General features: G+C 43.4%; 1 protein-coding gene across 1 annotated transcript in view; it reads right to left on the reverse strand.

The window, feature by feature from the left end:
• Nucleotides 1–21,245: 21,245 nt before the first annotated feature.
• The window catches only part of LOC119317682, a 5,052-nt gene continuing 4,559 nt past the window's right edge, over nucleotides 21,246–21,738 (reverse strand). The window contains exon 11 of the mRNA XM_037592165.1: nucleotides 21,246–21,647. Within this exon, the coding sequence (XP_037448062.1) occupies nucleotides 21,534–21,647 (114 nt within the window). The 3' untranslated portion in view covers nucleotides 21,246–21,533. The remainder of the gene's footprint in view (nucleotides 21,648–21,738) is intronic.

The following is a 21,738-nucleotide window of genomic DNA, read 5'->3' on the forward strand; positions in this document are numbered from 1 at the left end:
TATACATTTTGATGTACCGAAGGTTGTTTGGAGTCCCGGATGTGATCACGGAAATGACGAGGAGTCTCGAAATTGTCGAGACATAAAGATTGATATATTGGAAGCCTATGTTTGGATATCGGAAGTGTTCCGGGTGAAATCGGGATTTTACCGGAGTACCGGGAGGTTACCGGAACCCCCCGGGAGCTATATGGGCCTAAGTGGGCCTTAGTGGAAAAGAGAAGGGGCAGCCCAAGATGGGCCGCGCGCCCCTCCCCTCCCTTGGTCCGAATAGGACAAGGAGAGGGGGCCGGCCCCCCTCTCTCTTTTCCCCCCTCTGTGAATCCTATTCCAACTAGGATTGGGGGGGAACCCTACTCCCAGAGGGAGTAGGACTCCTCCTGGCGCGCCTCTCCTAGGCCGGCCGCACCCCCCCCCCTTTGAGCCTTTATATACGGAGGCAGGGGCACCCCAGAGAGACACAAGTTGATCCACGTGATCATATTCTTAGCCGTGTGCGGTGCCCCCTTCCACCATAGTCCTCGATAATATTGTAGCGGTGCTTAGGCGAAGCCCTGCTGCAGTAGTACATCAAGATCGTCACCACGCCGTCGTGCTGACGGAACTCTTCCCCGACACTTTGCTGGATCGGAGTCCGGGGATCGTCATCGAGCTGAACGTGTGCTAGAACTCGGAGGTGCCCGTAGTTTCGGTGCTTGATCGGTCGGGCCGTGGAGACGTACGACTACATCAACCAAACGCTTCCGTTGTCGATCTACAAGGGTACGTAGATCATACTCTCCCCTCTCGTTGCTATGCATCACCATGATCTTGCGTGAGCGTAAGAATTTTTTTGAAATTACTACGAAACCCAATAGTGGCATCCGAGCCTAGGTTTTATATGTTGATGTTATATGCACGAGTAGAACACAAGTGAGTTGTGGGCGATATAAGTCATACTGCTTACCAGCATGTCATACTTTGGTTCGGCGGTATTGTTGGACGAAGCGGCCCGGACCGACATTACGCGTACGCTTACGCGAGACCGGTTCTCCCGATGTGCTTTGCACATAGGTGGCTAGCGGGTGACAGTTTCTCCAACTTTAGTTGAACTGAGTGTGGCTATGCCCGGTCCTTGTGAAGGTTAAAATAGCACCAACTTGACAAACTATCGTTGTGGTTTTTGATGCATAGGTAAGATTGGTTCTTGCTTAAGCCCGTAGCAGCCACGTAAAACATGCAACAACAAAGTAGAGGACGTCTAACTTGTTTTTGCAGGGCATGTTGTGATGTGATATGGTCAAGACATGATGCTAAATTTTATTGTATGAGATGATCATGTTTTGTAACCGAGTTATCGGCAACTGGCAGGAGCCATATGGTTGTCGCTTTATTGTATGCAATGCAATCGCGTTGTAATGCTTTACTTTATCACTAAGCGGTAGCGATAGTCGTGGAAGCATAAGATTGGCGAGACGACAACGATGCTACGATGGAGATTAAGGTGTCGCGCCGGTGACGATGGTGATCATGACGGTGCTTCGGAGATGGAGATCACAAGCACAAGATGATGATGGCCATATCATATCACTTATATTGATTGCATGTGATGTTTATCTTTTATGCATCTTATCTTGCTTTGATTGATGGTAGCATTATAAGATGATCTCTCACTAAATTATCAAGAAGTGTTCTCCCTCAGTATGCACCATTGCGAAAGTTCTTCGTGCTGAGACACCACGTGATGATCGGGTGTGATAGGCTCTACGTTCAAATACAACGGGTGCAAAACAGTTGCACACGCAGAATACTCAGGTTATACTTGACGAGCCAAGCATATACAGATATGGCCTCAGAACACGGAGACCGAAAGGTCGAGCGTGAATCATATAGCAGATATGATCAACATAGCGATGTTCACCAATGAAACTACTCCATCTCACGTGATGATCGAACATGGTTTAGTTGATTTGGATCACGTAATCACTTAGAGGATTAGAGGGATGTCTATCTAAAGTGGGAGTTCTTAAGTAATATGATTAATTGAACTTAAATTTATCATGAACTTAGTCCTGGTAGTATTTTGCAAATTATATTGTAGATCAATAGCTCGCATTGTTGCTTCCCTGTGTTTATTTTGATATGTTCCTAGAGAAAATTTGTGTTGAAAGATGTTAGTAGCAATGATGCGGATTGGATCTGTGATCTGAGGTTTACCCTCATTGCTGCATAGAAGAATTATGTCCTTGATGCACCGCTAGGTGACGGACCTATTGCAGGAGCAGATGCAGACGTTATGAACGTTTGGCTAGCTCAATATGATGACTACTTGATAGTTTAGTACACCATGCTTAATGGCTTAGAATCGGGACTTCAAAGACGTTTTGAACGTCATGGAACATATGAGATGTTCCAGGAGTTGAAGTTAATATTTCAAGAAAATACCCGAGTTGAGAGATATGAAGTTTCCAACAAGTTCTATAGCTAAAAGATGGAGGAGAATCGCTCAACTAGTGAGCATGTGCTCAGATTGTCTGGGTACTACAATTGCTTGAATCGAGTGGGAGTTAATCTTCCAGATAAAATAGTGATTAACAGAATTCTCTAGTCACCATCACCAAGTTAGTAGAACTTCGTGATGAACTATGATATGCAAGGGATAACGGAAATGATTCCCAAGCTCTTCGTAATGCTGAAATTGACGAAGGTAGAAATCGAGAAAAACATCAAGTGTTGATGGTAGACAAGACCACTAGTTTCAAGAAAAGGGCAGAGGGAAGAAGGGGAACTTCAAGAAGAACAACAAGCAAGTTACTGCTCAAGTGAAGAAGCCCAAGTCTGGTCCTAAGCCTGAGAATAAGTGCTTCTACTACAAAGGGACTGGTCACTGGAAGCGGAACTACCCCAAGTGATTGGCGGATAAGAAGGATGGCAAAGTGAACATAAGTATATTTGATATACATGTTATTGATGTGTACTTTACTAGTGTTTATAGAAACCCCTCGGTATTTGATACTAGTTCAGTTGCTAAGATTAGTAACTCGAAACAGGAGTTGCAGAATAAACATAGACTAGTTAAGGGTGAAGTGACGATGTGTGTTGGAAGTGGTTCCAAGATTGATATGATCATCATCGCACACTCCCCATACTTTCGGGATTAGTGTTGAACCTAAATAAGTGTTATTTGGTGTTTGCGTTGAGCATGAATATGATTTGATCATGTTTATTGTAATACGGTTATTCATTTAAGTAAGAGAATAAATTGTTGTTCTGTTTACATGAATAATACCTTATATGGTTCACACCCAATGAAAATGGTTCATTGGATCTCGATCGTAGTGATACACATATTCATAATATTGAAACCAAAAGATGCAAAGTTAATAATGATAGTGCAACTTATTTGTGGCATTGCCGTTTAGGTCATATTGGTGTAAAGCGCATGAAGAAACTCCATGTTGATGGGTTTTTGGAATCACTTGATTATGAATCAGTTGATGCTTGCGAACCATGCCTCATGGGCAAGATGACTAAAATGCCGTTCTCCGGAACTATGGAGTGAGCAACTGACTTATTGGAAATAATACATACTGATGTATGAGATCCGATGAGTGTTAAGGCTCGCGGCGGGTATCATTATTTTCTGACCTTCACAGATGATTTGAGCAGATATGGGTATATCTACTTGATGAAACATAAGTCTGAAACATTTGAAAAGTTCAAAGAATTTCAGAGTGAAGTGGAAAATCATCATGACAAGAAAATAAAGTTTCTACGATCTGATCGCGGAGACAAATATTTGAGTTACGAGTTTGGTCTTCAATTAAAACAATGTGGAATAGTTTCACAAACTCATGCCACATGGAACACCACAGCATAATGGTGTGTCCGAACATCATAACCGTACTTTATTGGATATAGTGCAATCTATGATGTCTCTTACCGATCTACCACTATCGTTTTGGGATTATGCATTAGAGACAGCTGCATTCACGTTAAAAGGGCACCATCAAAATCCGTTGAGACGACGCCTTATGAATTATGGTTTGGCAAGAAACCAAAGTTGTCGTCTCTGAAAGTTTGGGGCTGCGATGCTTATGTGAAAAAGCTTCAACCTGATAAGCTCGAACCCAAATCGGAGAAATGTATCTTCATAGGATATCCAAAGGAGACTATTGGATACACCTTCTATCACAGATCCGAAGGCAAGACTTTTGTTGCTAAGTTCGGAAACTTTCTAGAGAAGGAGTTTCTCTCGAAAGAAGTGAGTGGGAGGAAAGTAGAACTTGACGAGGTAACTGTACCTGCTCCCTTATTGGAAAGTAGTGCAACACAGAAAACTATTTCTGTGACACCTACACCAATTAGTGAGGAAGCTAATGATAATGATCGTGAAACTTCAGAACAAGATACTACTGAACCTCGTAGATCAACCAGAGCAAGATCCGCACCAGAGTGGTACAGTAATCCTGTTCTGGAAGTCATGCTACTAGATCATGATGAACCTACGAACTATGAAGAAGCAATGGTGAGCCCAGATTCCGCAAAATGGCTTGAAGCCATGAAATCTGAGATGGGATCCATGTATGAGAACAAAGTGTGGACTTTGGTTGACTTGCCCAATGATCGGCAAGCAATTGAGAATAAATGGATATTCAAGAAGAAGACTGACGCCGACGGTAATATTACTGTCTACAAAGCTCGACTTGTCACAAAAGGGTTTCGGCAAGTTCAAGGGATTGACTACGATGAGACCTTCTCACCCGTAGCGATGCTTAAGTCTGTCCGAATCATATTAGCAATTGCCGCATTTTATGAAATCTGGCAAATGGATAAACAAAACTGCATTCCTTAATGGATTTATTAAAGAAGAGTTGTATGTGATGCAACAAGAAGGTTTTTTCAATCTTAAATGTGCTAACAAAATATGCAAGCTCCAGCGATCCATTTATGGACTGGTGCAAGCATCTCGGAGTTGGAATATACGCTTTGATAAGTTAATCAAAGCATATAGTTTTATACAAACTTGCGGTGAAGCCTGTATTTACTAGAAAGTGAGTGGGAGCACTACAACATTTCTGATAAGTATATGTGAATGACATATTGTTGATTAGAGATAATGTAGAATTATTCTGCAAAGCATAAAGGAGTGTTTGAAAGGAGTTTTTCAAAGAAAGACCTCGGTGAAGCTGCTTACGTATTGAGCATCAAGATCTATAGAGATAGATCAAGACGCTTGATAAGTCTTTTTCCAATAAGTACAAACCTTGACAAGATTTTGAAGTAGTTCAAAATGGAGCAGTCAAAGAAAGAGTTCTTGCCTGTGTTACAAGGTATGAAATTGAGTAAGACTCAAAGCCCGACCACGGCAGAAGATAGAAAGAGAATGAAAGTCATTCCCTATGCCTCAGCCAAAGGTTCTATAAAGTATGCCATGATGTGTACCAGATCTATTGTATACCCTACACTGTGTTAAGCAAGGGAATACAATAGTGATCTAGGAGTAGATCACTGGACAGCGGTCAAAATCATCCTTAGTGGAATAAGGAAATATTTCTCGATTATGGAGGTGACAAAAAGGTTCGTCATAAAGGGTTACGTCGATGCAAGTTTTGACACTAATCCAGATGACTCTAAGTCTCAATCTGGATACATATTGAAAGTGGGAGCAATTAGCTAGAGTAGCTCTGTGCAGAGCATTGTTGACATAGAAATTTGCAAAATACATACGGATCTGAATGTGCCAGACCCGTTAACTAAACTTCTCTCATAAGCAAAACATGATCACACCTTAGTACTCTTTGGGTGTTAATCGCATAGCAATGTGAACTAGATTACTGAATCTAGTAAACCCTTTGGGTGTTGGTCAAATGAAGATGTGAACTAATCACATAAAGATGTGAACTATTAGTGTTAAATCACATGGTGATGTGAACTAGATTATTGACTCTAGTGCAAGTGGGAGACTGAAGGAAATATGCCCTAGAGGCAATAATAAAGTTATTATTTATTTCCTTATATCATGATAAATGTTTATTATTCATTCTAGAATTGTATTAACCGGAAACATAATACATGTGTGAATACATAGACAAACAGAGTGTCACTAGTATGCCTCTACTAGACTAGCTTGTTAATCAAAGATGGTTATGTTTCCTAACCATGGACAAAGAGTTGTCATTTGATTAATAGGATCACATCATTAGTTGAATGATCTGATTGACATGACCCATTCCATTAACTTAGCACCCGATCGTTTATTATGTTGCTATTGCTTTCTTCATGACTTATACATGTTCCTATGACTATGAGATTATGCAACTCCCGTTTGCCGGAGGAACACTTTGTGTGCTACCAAACGTCACAATGTAACTGGGTGATTATAAAGGAGCTCTACAGGTGTCTCCAAAGGTACATGTTGGGTTGGCGTATTTCGAGATTAGGATTTGTCACTCCGATTGTCGGAGAGGTATCTCTGGGCCCTCTCGGTAATGCACATCACTTAAGCCTTGCAAGCATTGCAACTAATGAGTTAGTTGCGGGATGATGTATTACAGAATGAGTAAAGAGACTTGCAGGTAACGAGATTGAACTAGGTATGGGATACCGACGATCGAATCTCGGGCAAGTAACATACCGATGACAAAGGGAACAACGTATGTTGTTATGCGGTCTGACCGATAAAAGATCTTCGTAGAATATGTAGGAGCGAATATGAGAATCCAGGTTCCGCTATTGGTTATTGACCAGAGACGTGTCTCGGTCATGTCTACATTGTTCTCGAACCCGTAGGGTCCGCACGCTTAAGGTTACGATGACAGTTATATTATGAGTTTATACATTTTGATGTACCGAAGGTTGTTCGGAGTCCCGGATGTGATCACGGACATGACGAGGAGTCTCGAAATGGCCGAGACATAAAGATTGATATATTGGAAGCCTATGTTTGGATATCGGAAGTGTTCCGGGTGAAATCAGGATTTTACCGGAGTACCGGGAGGTTACCGGAACCCCCCGGGAGCTATATGGGCCTAAGTGGGCCTTAGTGGAAAAAGAGAAGGGGCAGCCCAAGATGGGCCGCGCGCCCCTCCCCTCCCTTGGTCCGAATAGGACAAGGAGAGGGGGCCGGCCCCCCTCTCTCTTTTCCCCCCTCCGCGAATCCTATTCCAACTAGGATTGGGGGGGAATCCTACTCCCAGAGGGAGTAGGACTCCTCCTGGCGCGCCTCTCCTAGGCCGGCCACACCCCCCCCCTTTGAGCCTTTATATACGGAGGCAGGGGCACCCCAGAGAGACACAAGTTGATCCACGTGATCATATTCTTAGCCATGTGCGGTGCCCCCTTCCACCATAGTCCTCGATAATATTGTAGCGGTGCTTAGGCAAAGCCCTGCTGCAGTAGTACATCAAGATCGTCACCACGCCGTCGTGCTGATGGAACTCTTCCCCGACACTTTGCTGGATCGGAGTCCAGGGATCGTCATCGAGCTGAACGTGTGCTAGAACTCGGAGGTGCCGTAGTTTCGGTGCTTGATCGGTCGGGCCGTGGAGACGTACGACTACATCAACCAAACGCTTCCGTTGTCGATCTACAAGGGTACGTAGATCATACTCTCCCCTCTCGTTGCTATGCATCACCATGATCTTGCGTGAGCGTAGGAAATTTTTTGAAATTACTACGAAACCCAACATCTCGTATCACTCAATGTGATATGAAAGAATAGTGGAATTGGTACCGGACTTGTTCACTCACACCTACAAGTAAAAGCTTATCGAGTGGCTTGGTTAGGACAAGTGGCACGAATTTCATGCAAATTGAAGTCCAAGATATTGTAAATGTTGAAATAAATCCAAATGACTCAAAATGCAAAGCAAGTGATCACCAATATAGAGGAGGGCAATAAAGAAACACACACGGTAGGATAATGGGGATTGTGCAACTATAGGGATGAGCAATACAAGATTGCCTAACGAAGACTAAGCTCGTGTTGCACAAACACTAGGAGAGCACTAGCTTGATTGCACACTTGGGCACGATTCACCACTTGGCACCAACCTATATGCATGCAAGCTAATGTTTCCTATTCCATGTATCCTCATGCACAAGTATCTCTTTTCATGCTCAACTCCTTGCTTATAAGCTTATTATCATTCTCTTTCTTGCTTAAAAGCTTTTTTGACCTTTTTTTGCTCTTCTCTTCCTTTCCACTTATCTTATTGAGCCTCAACCACACATATGAGATAGGTATCACAAGGTATGCACGGGAGAAAGAAATTGCACTATATGATATGTCCAATGATGCAATAATATGATATCGTATCACTATGGTGCACAAGTTTTCACGAAGCCCGGCAATACTCGGATAGCTAGTCTCAATAGGTATGAAGGTATTCGCAAAGATGGTGGGGCTATCAAGATGTAATGGCAAGGAAGGAAAAGTTTATGACGGAATGGATACCTTTGTCACACTTAACCTTTTACGAAGTCGGTGGGTAACCGGCCTTGCTTCTGGTTGAAGATGGTCTGAAAGGATGGATGGTCGTCGTCGATGTGGAAGCTCGTGGTGGATGTAGTCGATGGACCGATACAAGTCACCGGTGATGGATGAATATGTAACCGTCCCTAAGTAGCCGAAACACCTTAGGATACTCAAATCACAACTCAACCGACCACAAATACCAAAGGAACCAAAATGGGTTAGTTACAGAAGTTTTATGTGGTGGTGCGGAAGTTATGGCGGAGGGCCTAAGCAAAAGGTGCAAAAATGAAGGAAATTTAATGGAGTCAAATGGTGGTAAAACCAAGATGAGCAGCTCAGGCATGTCGCTAGCTTTTCAACGAGCCAAGGAACACCCGAATCGAAGTTCGAGAGTGGAAGTTATGGGCAAAAATGTGAAATGCTCGCGGCTGCTGTAGGGGGGCCGTGCGCACGGGGTCCAGGGCCTGTGGACACAGGGTCCCGTGCGCACGGTACATGTACCGAGGACACGGGGTCACCAGAGACTTCGCAGGGGCCCGTGGGCACGGGGTAGGCTGAAAATTCGCGATTTTCTTGTCAAATTCGATGGGGGAAAGAAAAATTGGGGTATGGGGACGCAATAGGAGTTAGATCTACTTGCTAGACACCAGATCCACGGATCAAAATCAACAAAAACTCACAAGAAACTTCAAATCACAAAAAAATTGTTATGTCTCTTTTTGTGGGGAATTTTCGAAATTGGGCAAGAACAAGCAAGATTAGGCTAGAAAAACAAAGAGGGGGCTCCAATTTCGTGATCAACCTTGGCTCATGATACCAAATGATATAGGGTGGAACCCTAAGTGGAGATCTTTCACGAATTGGAGGGGGAATCCCCAAGAACAAGATGAACACAAGAGGGAAAAACAAGAGGAACACTCAAGAACAAGTCCAATCACACATCCACTAGACAATCAAACACACAAGATCCACAAGGTACATGAACAATCAAAGGGAAATAAGATAGAAGTGATTTCGAGGGTATGGTCATCTTGCCTGAAATCCCGCAAGGAAGAAGAACGAGTCCAGGAAGAAGACAAACGGACGTAGTCGAACGGTTCCTCACAAACGCGACGTTATCGGAACCAACCCGAAGAAGCAACACCGGAAATAAGCAAACAACATAGTAAACAACCACCACATAATCATGGCATGATGCACAATCAAGTATGATGCATGTCTGGTTTAAAGAGGCATGGCATGGCAAAATGCACAAGCAACCCTACAAATTAAGTGGAGCTCAATATGCAATGAGTTGCATATTGACGAAACACCACAACAAGTTATTTAGTTCGATCTCGTTTATGTACCCAACAATATTAAATATTGTTAAACATGGCAAGAGGGTGACGCAAAATAAAACTACCTATCTAGTCAAGTTTAAATGAGGCCGGAACAACAAGCAACAAGTCCGGAAAAATCCCCATATGCATATTTTAAGGTTTGGTACCGTTCTGCCCTAAACCATATTTTATAGTTGTTAAACATGCAAAGTGATGCCACCATGATAAACTAGGCAAAATTCTACCCTATTTACATATAAAGTTTATTAAAATCCGAGCTACGGTTATTAAGCTATGAATTAAAGCATTTTACATGGCAATATGGGAAAATATATGCAAACATCATTTTAAACATTTTAAACATAGATGAAAATTGCATATTATTAAACTAGATGAAAAACTAAGCAAGTTTCATATATAATGCTTTTACAAAAGATGCCCGGTTGGTGAGTTATGATATGCATGGAGCTTAGGGGTTTTACCGCAAATCTGTAAACTCTGGAAAAAAATAACTAAATCGCAGATCCTAAAAAAAACCTACACGGGCCGGATCTGGAACAGGGCCCAACAGAGAAGAAGAAAAAGAAAAAAAGGTGGGGTGCTGGGGTGGCTCACATTGGGCTGAGGCCCAGTTGGGAAGAGGCTGAAACAGGCCGAATCTGGGGAAGGAGGGTGGATCTTGGCAGTGGCCCAGCAAGGCGATGGGAGAGCGCACGGTCAACGCGAGTGGGCGAGGCGCTGCACTCGGCTCGTTCTGAAGAAGAACGGCAGCGACAGGCTGAAGGCGAGGTAGAAGGCGCGACGCACAAGGTTTAGCGACGAGATCGGCGGGAACCGGCCGGAACTTGGCGCTGTCATACTCATGCTCCGCGCTCGCACTCAAACGCAGGGGAAGCAGCAAAGGACTTGGCGGCATGGAGGGAGGTTCAGACGAAGCAAGGCAGCAGCGGCGACGGGCAGGGCTGCAGATCATGGCGATGCAGGGGAGTGGCGACGGCAAACTTGGCGCGGGAAGGCCGGATCCGAGGCGGGGGAGGCAGATGAGATCGGGGCCGGACGTGAGCTTGACGACGGCTGGGTAAAACGGCGACGAGGTGTGCACTGGTGCGGTCGACAGGGCGCAGAGGAGGTTGCTGGCGACGGGGCTCCTCCTGTTGATAAACCAAGACAGAGGGAGCGATGTGAGGGAGAGGGAGATGAATGGAAGGAGGGAGAAGAGAAGAGATGGGCGAGATGCTCATCTGGTGGTCAACGACGATGGCGTAGGACAGCGTTGGGCACGGGGTTGGGATCCGGTAGTGGCGTAGGTCCAAGGCGCGGGTGGTTCATGGAGGAGCTCCTCTCCGGATCGAACTGGAAGGATAAGGCAGCAGGGCGCTGGTCTCTGACGAGGCTGGTTGAAAACGGCGGCCTCAGGCAGGTGAGCTCGGGCTCCTAGATCGAGAGGGGCACGGGAAATCGGGCGTCATCGTGCTCTGCTCCCCGGCAAGCTCAGGCAAGGCCAAGGGGATCCACAGGCGCGTGGGGCTGCTGATGCGGTGTGAGGAGAAGCAAAGGCCTCGGCGCTCGTGGGCGTGGGAGAAGGAGCTCGGGTCCCTGGTTGGTGGGTGGAGGAAAACAAGGAGCGAGGGATCCCGAGGGGATTTGGTGGAACGGCGGCGGCGGAGTGATTGGATGGATGGAGGGGACAGGATCCCTAGTTTCTAGGGTTGTCCACTATTTATATTGCAATGAGATTAGGATAAGGGCTATCACGTCCCTACGATAGTAATCGGGCGGCTGAGAAAATATAGGTTAGGAAGTCCAATTAACAAAACAAAGACGTTTTGTAGATGTTTGGGGATGATCGGGAACCAACGGAGACGACTGCATGGGTCGGGTCCGGGACAATTTTCGGACGTGCGCGAGAGGAGGTCCGCGGGCTGACGAGAGAGGTTAGGTAGGGCCCGGCGGATTGTGAAGAGCGGGTTGGTCTGAGAGAAGAGGGGAGAGATGCAGCCCGGCACGGTTTCCGGAGACCGAAAATGTCCGACGTTAGACCGACTATAATGTCGCTATAGTTTAACGGTTGGGCTATCAAACGAACTCTGAATGCGATGAAACTTGACAGGCGGTCTATCTACACTAAAATAAGACCACACGCCAACTTTCAACCCATTCCGAGAACATTTTTCGGCCACTTATAAAATACTATTTCGGACATGCCGCGGGCGCGTGCAAGTGTGTCTGGGCTCAGAACGGACAACAGACGGAACGAGGAGACCGAGACGGATGCAAGTTTTTTAAAATATGATGATGCAATGCACATGATGACATGATAAGATGCAACACGTAAGCAAATGACATGACAACGACATCGAATAACTGAAAGACACCTGGCGCATCGGTCTCGGGGCGTCACAACAACTGAGTGGCTTGTTGGAAGAGCATCTTTATAGACAGAGCTCCACCTCCCATTCACGGCGAGGTTGTACTCCCTCGGTTCCAAAATAGATGACCCAACTTTGTACTAACTTTGTACAAAGTTGGGTCATCTATTTTAAAACCGAGTGAGGACTAAATAAGCTTCTAGTGTGTAGTTTGCTCTCGTGTGACTACACATATGGCACGGCACAAGCTGATGGGCTTTTGGCTTTAGAAGCCCAACAGGCCAACATGTTGCATCATTGTTACACTTGGGCTGCTACTAGTTTGCCATCGTCTAATTTTTTTTATGGGTCGACCTCTCTACTTCTCCAACGATAAGGAAAGGAAGATCTGGTGCGTATCATTGGCAGCATTTTTGTGAATATTGTTAGTCTGCATCTTCACAAAAATGTATTATTTATCTGCATATTCACAAAAAAGACCACATGTCATGTAAAATTAAATGCATATTTTTATTACTATTAATCGGGTAACCCATCGGGCGACCCATGGGCATGACCTTATGTCCATACCCTACCCACGACTAATCGGGTTACCCATCGAACTTACCCATGGCGACCCATACCCTACCCATTCGGGTCAGGTGCCCATGGGCATGGCTGCCCATGGGTCGAATTGCCAGGTTGATCCATGGTATGTAGGGTGAGGCGAGCGGTGGGTTTTTCAGTTTTGTCGCCTCTCTCCTCTTTTCACTCTTTTCTCAGATTGATCTCCTTCGTGTAATCTCGTCAATTTGATCTCCTTCCTCGTTTCCCATACTTCCAATCTTCCATGTCCAGCACCCAGTGGCTAGCAGTAGTGGCAGTGCTGCGGATATGTCATCCGATGTGAGTGGAGCAGCGTACCAGTGTGGAGGAGACGGCTCATGGTGCTCAACTAGTGGTTGGGGCCCGCCATTGCGGGCCGCTTGAGAGAAAGCTATGCACACCTCATCAACATGTCAAAAAAATTAAAAAATATCCTCACATCATATGGACATCACAGCCATCTTAAAAGAAAAATAAGGGTAGAAAAACTTTTCTCGAAAAAAAGTCTCCCGACTATTTAAAAAATCTAAAAAACTTTCTCATCGTGACCAACCGGCATGCGCCATATGGCATAGCTGGTTGGCCACCATTCTAGCGCCTTTTAATGGGTTTAATTGTTGCAGGGGCGGAGAGGTGTTTCGACATTGCGGCGACGGCATGGCGCCCGATGTGGAAAAGAATGGCACGACATCCTGACACACGGGGGCGACGACTATGGAGAAGACAAGAAGTCGGTGTGAGAAGGGCGCCCGCAGTCCTAGCGCTTAATCTGGGTAGAGATGGATCTACATGGCATCAGAGAAGTTGATGTGGCTCTACATTGGACAGGTGAGCGCTCATGGACCCTGACTCCCTAAGGGTTGTTGTCGGAGTCAACTCCACAAACAGGTCGAGCTGCTCTATATATTTCTTGCTTCAGCTGGTTCAAATGTCACGAATCTAGAACCAATGTTCATGTATTATGATGGTGTAGACGGTGAGCTTGATATGGCGTGGGTTGGGATTGCATGCCACAACTTGGCCATGCTACATTGTGGAGGCTATCCTAGCATGCTTTTGTGCTTCGTGTTTTAGGAACACACTTGGACTTGGGATCCGGATCATATGTGTTGGCATAGATAATCAAAGCGTACTATGTGCCTCCTGGGTTACTGATGTATTTTTTTAAGGGAAAACCATCATAGCTAGTTTTATTAAAACTCAAATAAGGTTTACATCGTCTACGAGCTTACTGACAATAAAGTCAAGGAGTTCATGTTGAGTTTTACAGTAGGGTGCGTCGACTGTAAATTAAAATTTTCCTACACACAGAATAACCAAAAACATGCTACAGGAGATGGATCACACATCGTTACCACTATACGTGCAGTGTCGTGTAGCGGAAGAAGAGTTGGGGCAACGCGTCCGCGTGGATCGTCTCCTCCTTGTCCGATCTCCCACGAACAGCCGGTCATGGGATCCCACGTATAGGTCGCCGGAGCGGCTCAAGTGCACCGCCTCTAATAGTATACGCGCATTGCTTCCGGTCGACGTGAAGATACCCCGAACAAACCCTTCCAAGAATTGTTTTCCATAGAAACAAATAACAGTAAATGTCAACACTCAGTATAAATGTTTTCTTATCAAATTCCACTTACCAAAAATGTTTCACTCCTCGGCAACGACGCCAGAAAAGAGTCTTGATGACCAACAAGTATAGGGGATCAATTGTAATTCTTTCGATAAGTAAAAGCGTCGAACCCAACGAGAAGCAAAAGGAAATGACAAGTAATTTTCAGCAAGGTATTTTATGCAAACACTGAAATTATCGGTAACAGATAGTTTAATAATAAGATAATTTGTGACAAGCAACAAGTAGAAATAGTAACAAAGGTGCAGCAAGGTGGACCAATTTTTTTTTTATATAGCAAAGGATGAGCAGGAGCGTTCTCTTATAATAAGAAAAACGTTCTTGAGGACACATGGGAATTCATGTAGTTACTTTCATCATGTTTATTTGATTCACATTCGCTACTTTGATAATTTGATATGTGGGTGGACCTGTGCTTGGGTGTTGTTCTTACTTGAACAAGCCTCTCACTTATGATTACCCCTTTTGCAAGCATCCGCAACTACGGAAAAAGAATTAAGATAAATCTAACCATAACATGAAACATATTGATCCAAATCAGCCCCTTATGAAATAACGCATAAACTAGGGTTTAAACTTCTGTCACTCTATAAACCCATCATATAATTACTACTCCACAATGCCTCCCCTTAGCCCCAAATATGGTGAAGTGTCATGTAGTAGACGTTCACATGACACCACTAAAGGAAGCAACAGAATACATATCATCAAAATATCAAACAAATATCAAATTCATATGATTACTTATAATAAGACTTCTCTTATGTCCTCAAGAACAAAAGTAACTATTCACAAATCATATTCATGTTCAAGATCAGAGGGGTATTGAATACTCCCTCCGTCCGATGAAGAGTGTACATCTAATTTTTTTAGGACAAATTATGGAGTTAAGTAAAAAATGCATTGAAAAGGTGCAAGCCATCATCTCTCTCCTCTTTAATTACCCAACCCCCAATGAGTTAATTGCATGTACAAATTAAGAAAGCCATGTGTAGATTGCTATTGGTCTTGATTGCCGTGTGATGAGAGAGAAGTATTTTTTCTACTTTAGAATATATTGGGAAGATAGAAGTACACTCTTTTGTGGACAAATTTTGAAGCTACATATACACTCTTCACCGGACAGAGGGAGTATCATCAAGGATCTGAACATATAATCTTCCACCAAGTAAACCAACTAGCAGCGACTATGAGATGTAATCAACACTACTAGCAACCCAGAGGTATCAATCCGAGGTTTTGAGACAAATATTGAATACAAGAGATGAACTAGGGTTTAAGATGAGATGGTGCTGGTGAAGATGTTGATGAAGATTGGTCCTCCCAGGATGAGAGAATCGTTGGTGATGTCGATGGATTCGATTTCCCCCTTTCAGAGGAAAGTATCCCCGGCAGAATCGCTCCGCCGAAGAGCAAAAGTGCTCCTGCCTAGGTTCCGCCTCGAGACGGAGGCGCTTCGTCCCGAAAGTCCTTTCCTGATTTTTTTTTCTACGTCAAAACCCTTCATATAGCAGAAGATGGGCACCAGAGGCTAGCTGTGGGACCTACAAGGCATCAAGGCAAGCCTAGGGGTGGTCGTGCCCTGTTGCCTTGAGAGCAGCTAGTGGCCCCTCTGGTATTTCTTTACTCCAGTATTTTTTATATATTCTATAAAAATTCTCCGTGAAATTTCAAGTCATTTGGAGCTCTATAGAATAGGTATATCCATGGTAGCTTTTTCAGGTCGAAAATTCCACTTGTCGGCAATCTCCCTCTTCATGCAAATCTTACAAATTAAGAGAAAAAATGCATTAGAATTGCATCACAAAGTGTTATAATGACAAAAACATTATAAATATATGAAAACATGATGCAAAATGGATGTATCAACTTCCGATAGGCATAACCTGCGGCGATAATCTTCGCTGCCATGCATGAGGTTATCTTCAAAATTTGTACCAAACTCCACATGACTAGGGACTTGTTCCTCTGTGTGCACTAGCAAACACATTAATCCCTTACTGTTTATGACAACAATCTTCAAAACATAAGAAGTCAAATTATTACACCAACAGAATCTACCAAAAAAACATAAACTAACACAATGAAGCCTCCCATATGTGGGGAAAAAATCCCACTCAACTCCCACGTTGTGACAACTGCCGCACATGCGGTGCGCCACTCGTAAATATCACAGGATGTGGGAGTCGTCTTTCCAAGAGTACCCCTTAATTAATGATTTTTGTTCTGGGAAGGCTCTCGAAGCTTCTCACCCACTTTTGAAAGCTTCCGATCTTTTTTCTTCCTCTATGATTTTCTTTGCTAGGTTTTCTATTTGTATTTTGACTTTCATTCATTATTTGTTCCTTTTTACTTTTTCATTCGTTTTTTCTTTTTTCTTTTATAACGTCCTTTCTATTTTTAATTTAAGTTTTCCTTGAAAAAAATTAATTCATGAATATTTCACAAATTTGGGGACATTTTTTTGAATTCATGAATATATTTTTTGTCCACAAACATATTTCAAATCCATCATTTTTTGAATACTCAAACATTTTTATATCTATTTTTCTAATCAATGATCATTTATTCAAATATGTAAAAAAAATATCAAATTCGTGAACGTTTATAATTTGTGAACATTTTTTGGGATTCGCCAACATTTTTCATATTCATGATTTTTTTTCAAATTATGAACTTTTTTTTCTCATGAACCTTTTAAAAATTCATGAGCGTTTTTTCAAAAAAATTAAACATAGTTTAAATTCACAAATATTTTTAAATTTTTAAATAAGACCATCTAAAATAGAAAAAATAAAGTAAATAGTGGAAAGAAAGAGCATGCACCCTATGAGCAGGGCCAGCCCGCCAAGGGGATCGACGTGCACGATGCGGTTTGTATAGCTCACTATGAGAATACATCCCACTTTCCTTAAAAAGAAAGGAGAATACATCTCACCCGCTCGGGCTACTTGCCCGTACCCAGAGAATCATCTCGCAGATGGCGCGAGGCTAGCAAGCCGGCCCCAATAAGGTACCTCCCAGGAACGGTTTTGGAACCGGTTCAGTTCGTTTTAGATGCTTCAGTTCTTTTTTTCCTAAGTGTTTTTCATTATGGTTTCCATTGGTTTTATTTGGTTTCTTTTTCATTTTTCTTTCTTCAATACATGATTGGTTTTTACAATACACATTGTATACTTTTCGCATACACATGGAGCAGTTTTTAACACATGTTGATCATTTTTCGAACACAAGTTTTGAACATTTTTTTCAAGTACATGTAAAACATATACACATAAACATTTTTTGAATTGTACGAAATGTTTTAAAAAATAGGCAAACTTATTTTTACATTGTTTAATATATTTTTCAAATATATGTTTGAATTTTTTTTGAATACATTTAATACCATTTTTCAAATATGCATTGAGCATTTTATTGGATGATATGAACAACTTTTTACAACTAAGCAGATATTTTTACATTGTTTAAACATTTTAAAAATGTCTGAAACATATTTTTGCAAGACATCAACATTTTACGAAAATGTCACAAAATACTCATTAAATGGTAAGAAGCATTATTTGAAGTTATATGAAAAATCATGACCATTTTTTTGAGAAAACAGGAACATTTTTAAAATTGTGACGAACATTTTCTGGATGCTCTCAACATTTTTAAAAGTTGGTCAAACTCTTTCTTACACTACATGAACATTTTCTAAATGTATAATGTACATTTTGAAAAGTTTATGCAAATTATTTTTTGTCATATGCAAAATATGGGATAAAATATATAAAAATCTAAAAAGAACAAAACTAGAAGTGTTCGAGCGTGCATCTCATGGCTTGAAGCACGCGGGTCTCGCGCTGTTGAGTAGAGCCCAATACCTGGTGCTAGAAGTGAGACATATCCTCTCCCACTATCACCGCCTAGCCCATTCGAATTGGGACTCGTTGCATGTCCCCCGAAACGAAGAACCCTGTCTTACCCGCAAAAAAGAAGAACCGAATTTCGATAACTTGCATCTGTACAATGTTAAAAAAAAGAGCCGACAAAACGCACGAGAGCGTATGTTCTGGGCTGGCACATTTTTCTATTCTTTCAAACGATTTTCTTTTCGTTATTGGTCCGGTCACTTTCGAGACATATATGACGCCTGATGCATCATATAGGAGCGGAAACGGCCAACATCGCCTTTCAGTGGGTATATATATATAAGTTGGTAAGAAAAATAATGGACGAAAGGAAACAAAAAAAAATGAAAGTGGGGTGTTGATGGCTCGCGTGTGCGTATATATATATATATATATATATATATATATATATATATATAGAGAGAGAGAGAGAGAGAGAGAGAGAGAGAGAGAGAGAGAATGGATTTGCTACCCACACTAGCTCGGATGGTGCCTATCAGAACCATTCGTTTGCTTTGAGATCCGAACTTTTGAGTGGATAAGGTTATGATTTTATGATTTGTTGAATTTCGCCACTGCAATAGAGGAAAGCTTCGACGTACCTTTTGCTTGTCAGTGGCCGAAAATGGAAGCCTACTACCTGGCTTTTGCAGGTGTATTCGGGGCAAGTGACTTCGCCCCTTTATGAGCTAGCAGGGTGTGGCAGTAGCTGATTTCGGCAAGCATGTGACAACGGCTAATTTCGGATATTTGTCAAAAGTTCCACGGCGCGGTGTCCTGTGCACTGTTTTTAAAACTGCTTTTTTCGTCTGGCAAGCTGTGAAGCGGCTGGCACCGTTTGTAAGATGCAGCATTTACTGTACCGGGTTTTGTAAAAGGTGGTAAGGCTTTGCCGTTTTTAGTGAACAGAGGCTGCCATGCATGCGCAGCAGAGGAGTAAAACACGCCGTGTTAAAAAGGGCATAGGACAAGCAGCATTTACTCTACCGCGCCGTGTTAACTGCAATCTGCACAGTAAAGAAAGGCTGCCATGCATGCGCAACAGGGCAGAGGGGTAAACACGCAAACAGCCACACGCAAACAGCTCGTAATTATCTGAAGCCACCGTCCATCCATTTGTTCTGTATATATCACGCGCCCTGCTCGTTGTTTGCTCCGCGCGCGCGCTCTGTACAACTTTGTATCTAGCCACCGGTGAGATGGAATATTTGGGAGATGGCGAAGGGACGAACGGAAACCGGGGCTTGGCCGTGAGCACAGCTGGGGGTGACGACGCGTTTGCAGGAGCCGTTGTTGCTGCAGTCGAGGATGCCCAACGCGAGAGCGTTGCACTGGTCCACTACATCGGTCGGGAGGTTAGTGAATGTGTTCTTTGGCTCTTGGTTGTGAGCAGAAGTTTTCGCTGCTGTAAGGTAAACCGGTGTTTGTTTTCCAGTACGTTGATCCGCCCAACAACTTGGTGCCTCTTACTTTGAAGCAAGTTTCCATGCTAACTCCTTCAGCCAGGCATGGGGGGGCACTATCGATACATGGGATGCCTGTCAACACGGTATGCACGAGGGTGCACACATGTTTGTTTGGCTGTTTTTGGCTGTTTTCCCCATACATTTTCTTCAGTAAAAACCCCTCCACCCATTCCATTTGTCTGCAGGCACGACTGCTTGGTAGGGTGTGGAACCGTACGGAATCGTCGGAAGAGATCAGCTTCGTTCTAGGCGATGGCACTGGGTCTATCGAAGCCAAGATATGGTATTTTTCTCGTGTAATGCATGGTTAGAAATAATTTTCATGCCTTCCGCAGACGATGACAACTTTGACGACTGTTGCATTCTCAGGACAATAGACGGGGAGTACATGCGGGCGTTACGTGAAGTTAGGTTAGCTCCTGGGATATTGTCTTGTAATTTTTGCAATGGTCGCTTATGTTCTGTATAACACCTGGAAAAAATGAACCTTTCCCGTATAACGCTCGCAGGAATGGAGACTACGTTGTGGTTAACGGCTCTATAAGGACGCGGGATTCTGTCATGCATATACGAGCCTACTCAATCAGGTTTGTGTCGGACAAAAAAATGGATTCACTCCCCTCTTTTCGTCAGTTTAGAAAATGATTGTTCCATTTTGTTAACCATGTAGGGCTTTTGTTTCTGCAGGCTTGTGACTGACTACAACGAGATTACTAACCACTTCCTCCATTGCATATACGTCTCCCTCGATCTTCAGAAGCAGGCAGGCTCCATCATTTTTGTAATGCGCGTCCTGAACACCAAAACATGCCACCTTTTTTTACGTTGACGTCGATGCTTTATTTCTACAGTTGAGGGAGAGAGAAATGGATATTCGTCGGGCGAATCTGGTGGTAGCCTCAAACGAGCAGTCTCAGGCTCCCAACGGCGCGGAGAAGCTTTTTGGTGATGTTCTTCAAGTTTTCTACCGTCCAGGAATAGTGTACGTGCCTGTCTTCCAAGATAACAAAATTCTAGCACGCCCATTATCACTCCCCCCCTGACTTGCTCGGCCCCACCGTGTCAATAATATTCAGCGAGCTGGAAAATGGGGCTTCGTTCTCTTTGATTCAATCTGAGACAGGTGCAGATGCGGACCAACTCAGGTAAAGAAAATACTTTTGCAGTGCATACTAGCAGCTTACTACGTCTGGTTGGGTGCCTTACAATCTCTTCAAAACAGGACTGTTATCGGAGCTCACGTCGCTATGGGCAACCTTTTCACCACCATTGATGATGACCATTTCAAGTGCTCGTTCAACGGATAAAAGTTGGTTGAGATGTGGCGCACAGTACGTCTACTTCTTCAACGGGAATGATTTCGGTTAAAGATCTCCGAGAAATGACTATCCATTGTTTTTCCATTTTGTAGTTTCATTCTGTTGTCTCATGTGTAAGTTTTTCCCATGGTTTTGTTGACCTTGATACTAGCACAAAAAACCCTGAGTATCAACTTTTAATTCATGCAATCATCCCTGAATGCATGGGCGGGCTCCTTCAGAAAATTAATCATTTTTCAGAGTGCCCCCGGGGCTTAGCAAATTTGAAAATACAGGTTAGATCTAAGAAACCGGATTCTAAGCATGTAGAAGGGGAAATCATCAGATTCTTATTACATAACCTTGCGATAAAGTTTCAGAAGGAAAACTACTAATATCTGGCAATTATTTTTGTTAAGTTCTAATCGTTGCGACACGCCTCACAAGTCTTCGTAGATGTTCTGATGATGCTGGAAGCGACAATCCTGCGAAGCTTCCGTGTGCGCCTCTCAGCAAACATTCTGGCAAATCTTGAATTTTGTTGGGAGCTGCCCGATATTGCCGGCTAATCCCAATACTTCATAAAAAAGAATCATCCTAGATTGGTCGATCTCATCCCCCATCTGTGATAATAATAATGACAGCATGTCAGCTAAGTTGCCCGTGACAAAAAAGACTCCAGTCCACCCACGCCCCCCCACCCCACCCCCCCCC

The sequence above is a fragment of the Triticum dicoccoides genome, chromosome 6A, assembly GCF_002162155.2.
Source record: "Triticum dicoccoides isolate Atlit2015 ecotype Zavitan chromosome 6A, WEW_v2.0, whole genome shotgun sequence".
Taxonomy (NCBI): Eukaryota; Viridiplantae; Streptophyta; class Magnoliopsida; order Poales; family Poaceae; genus Triticum; species Triticum dicoccoides.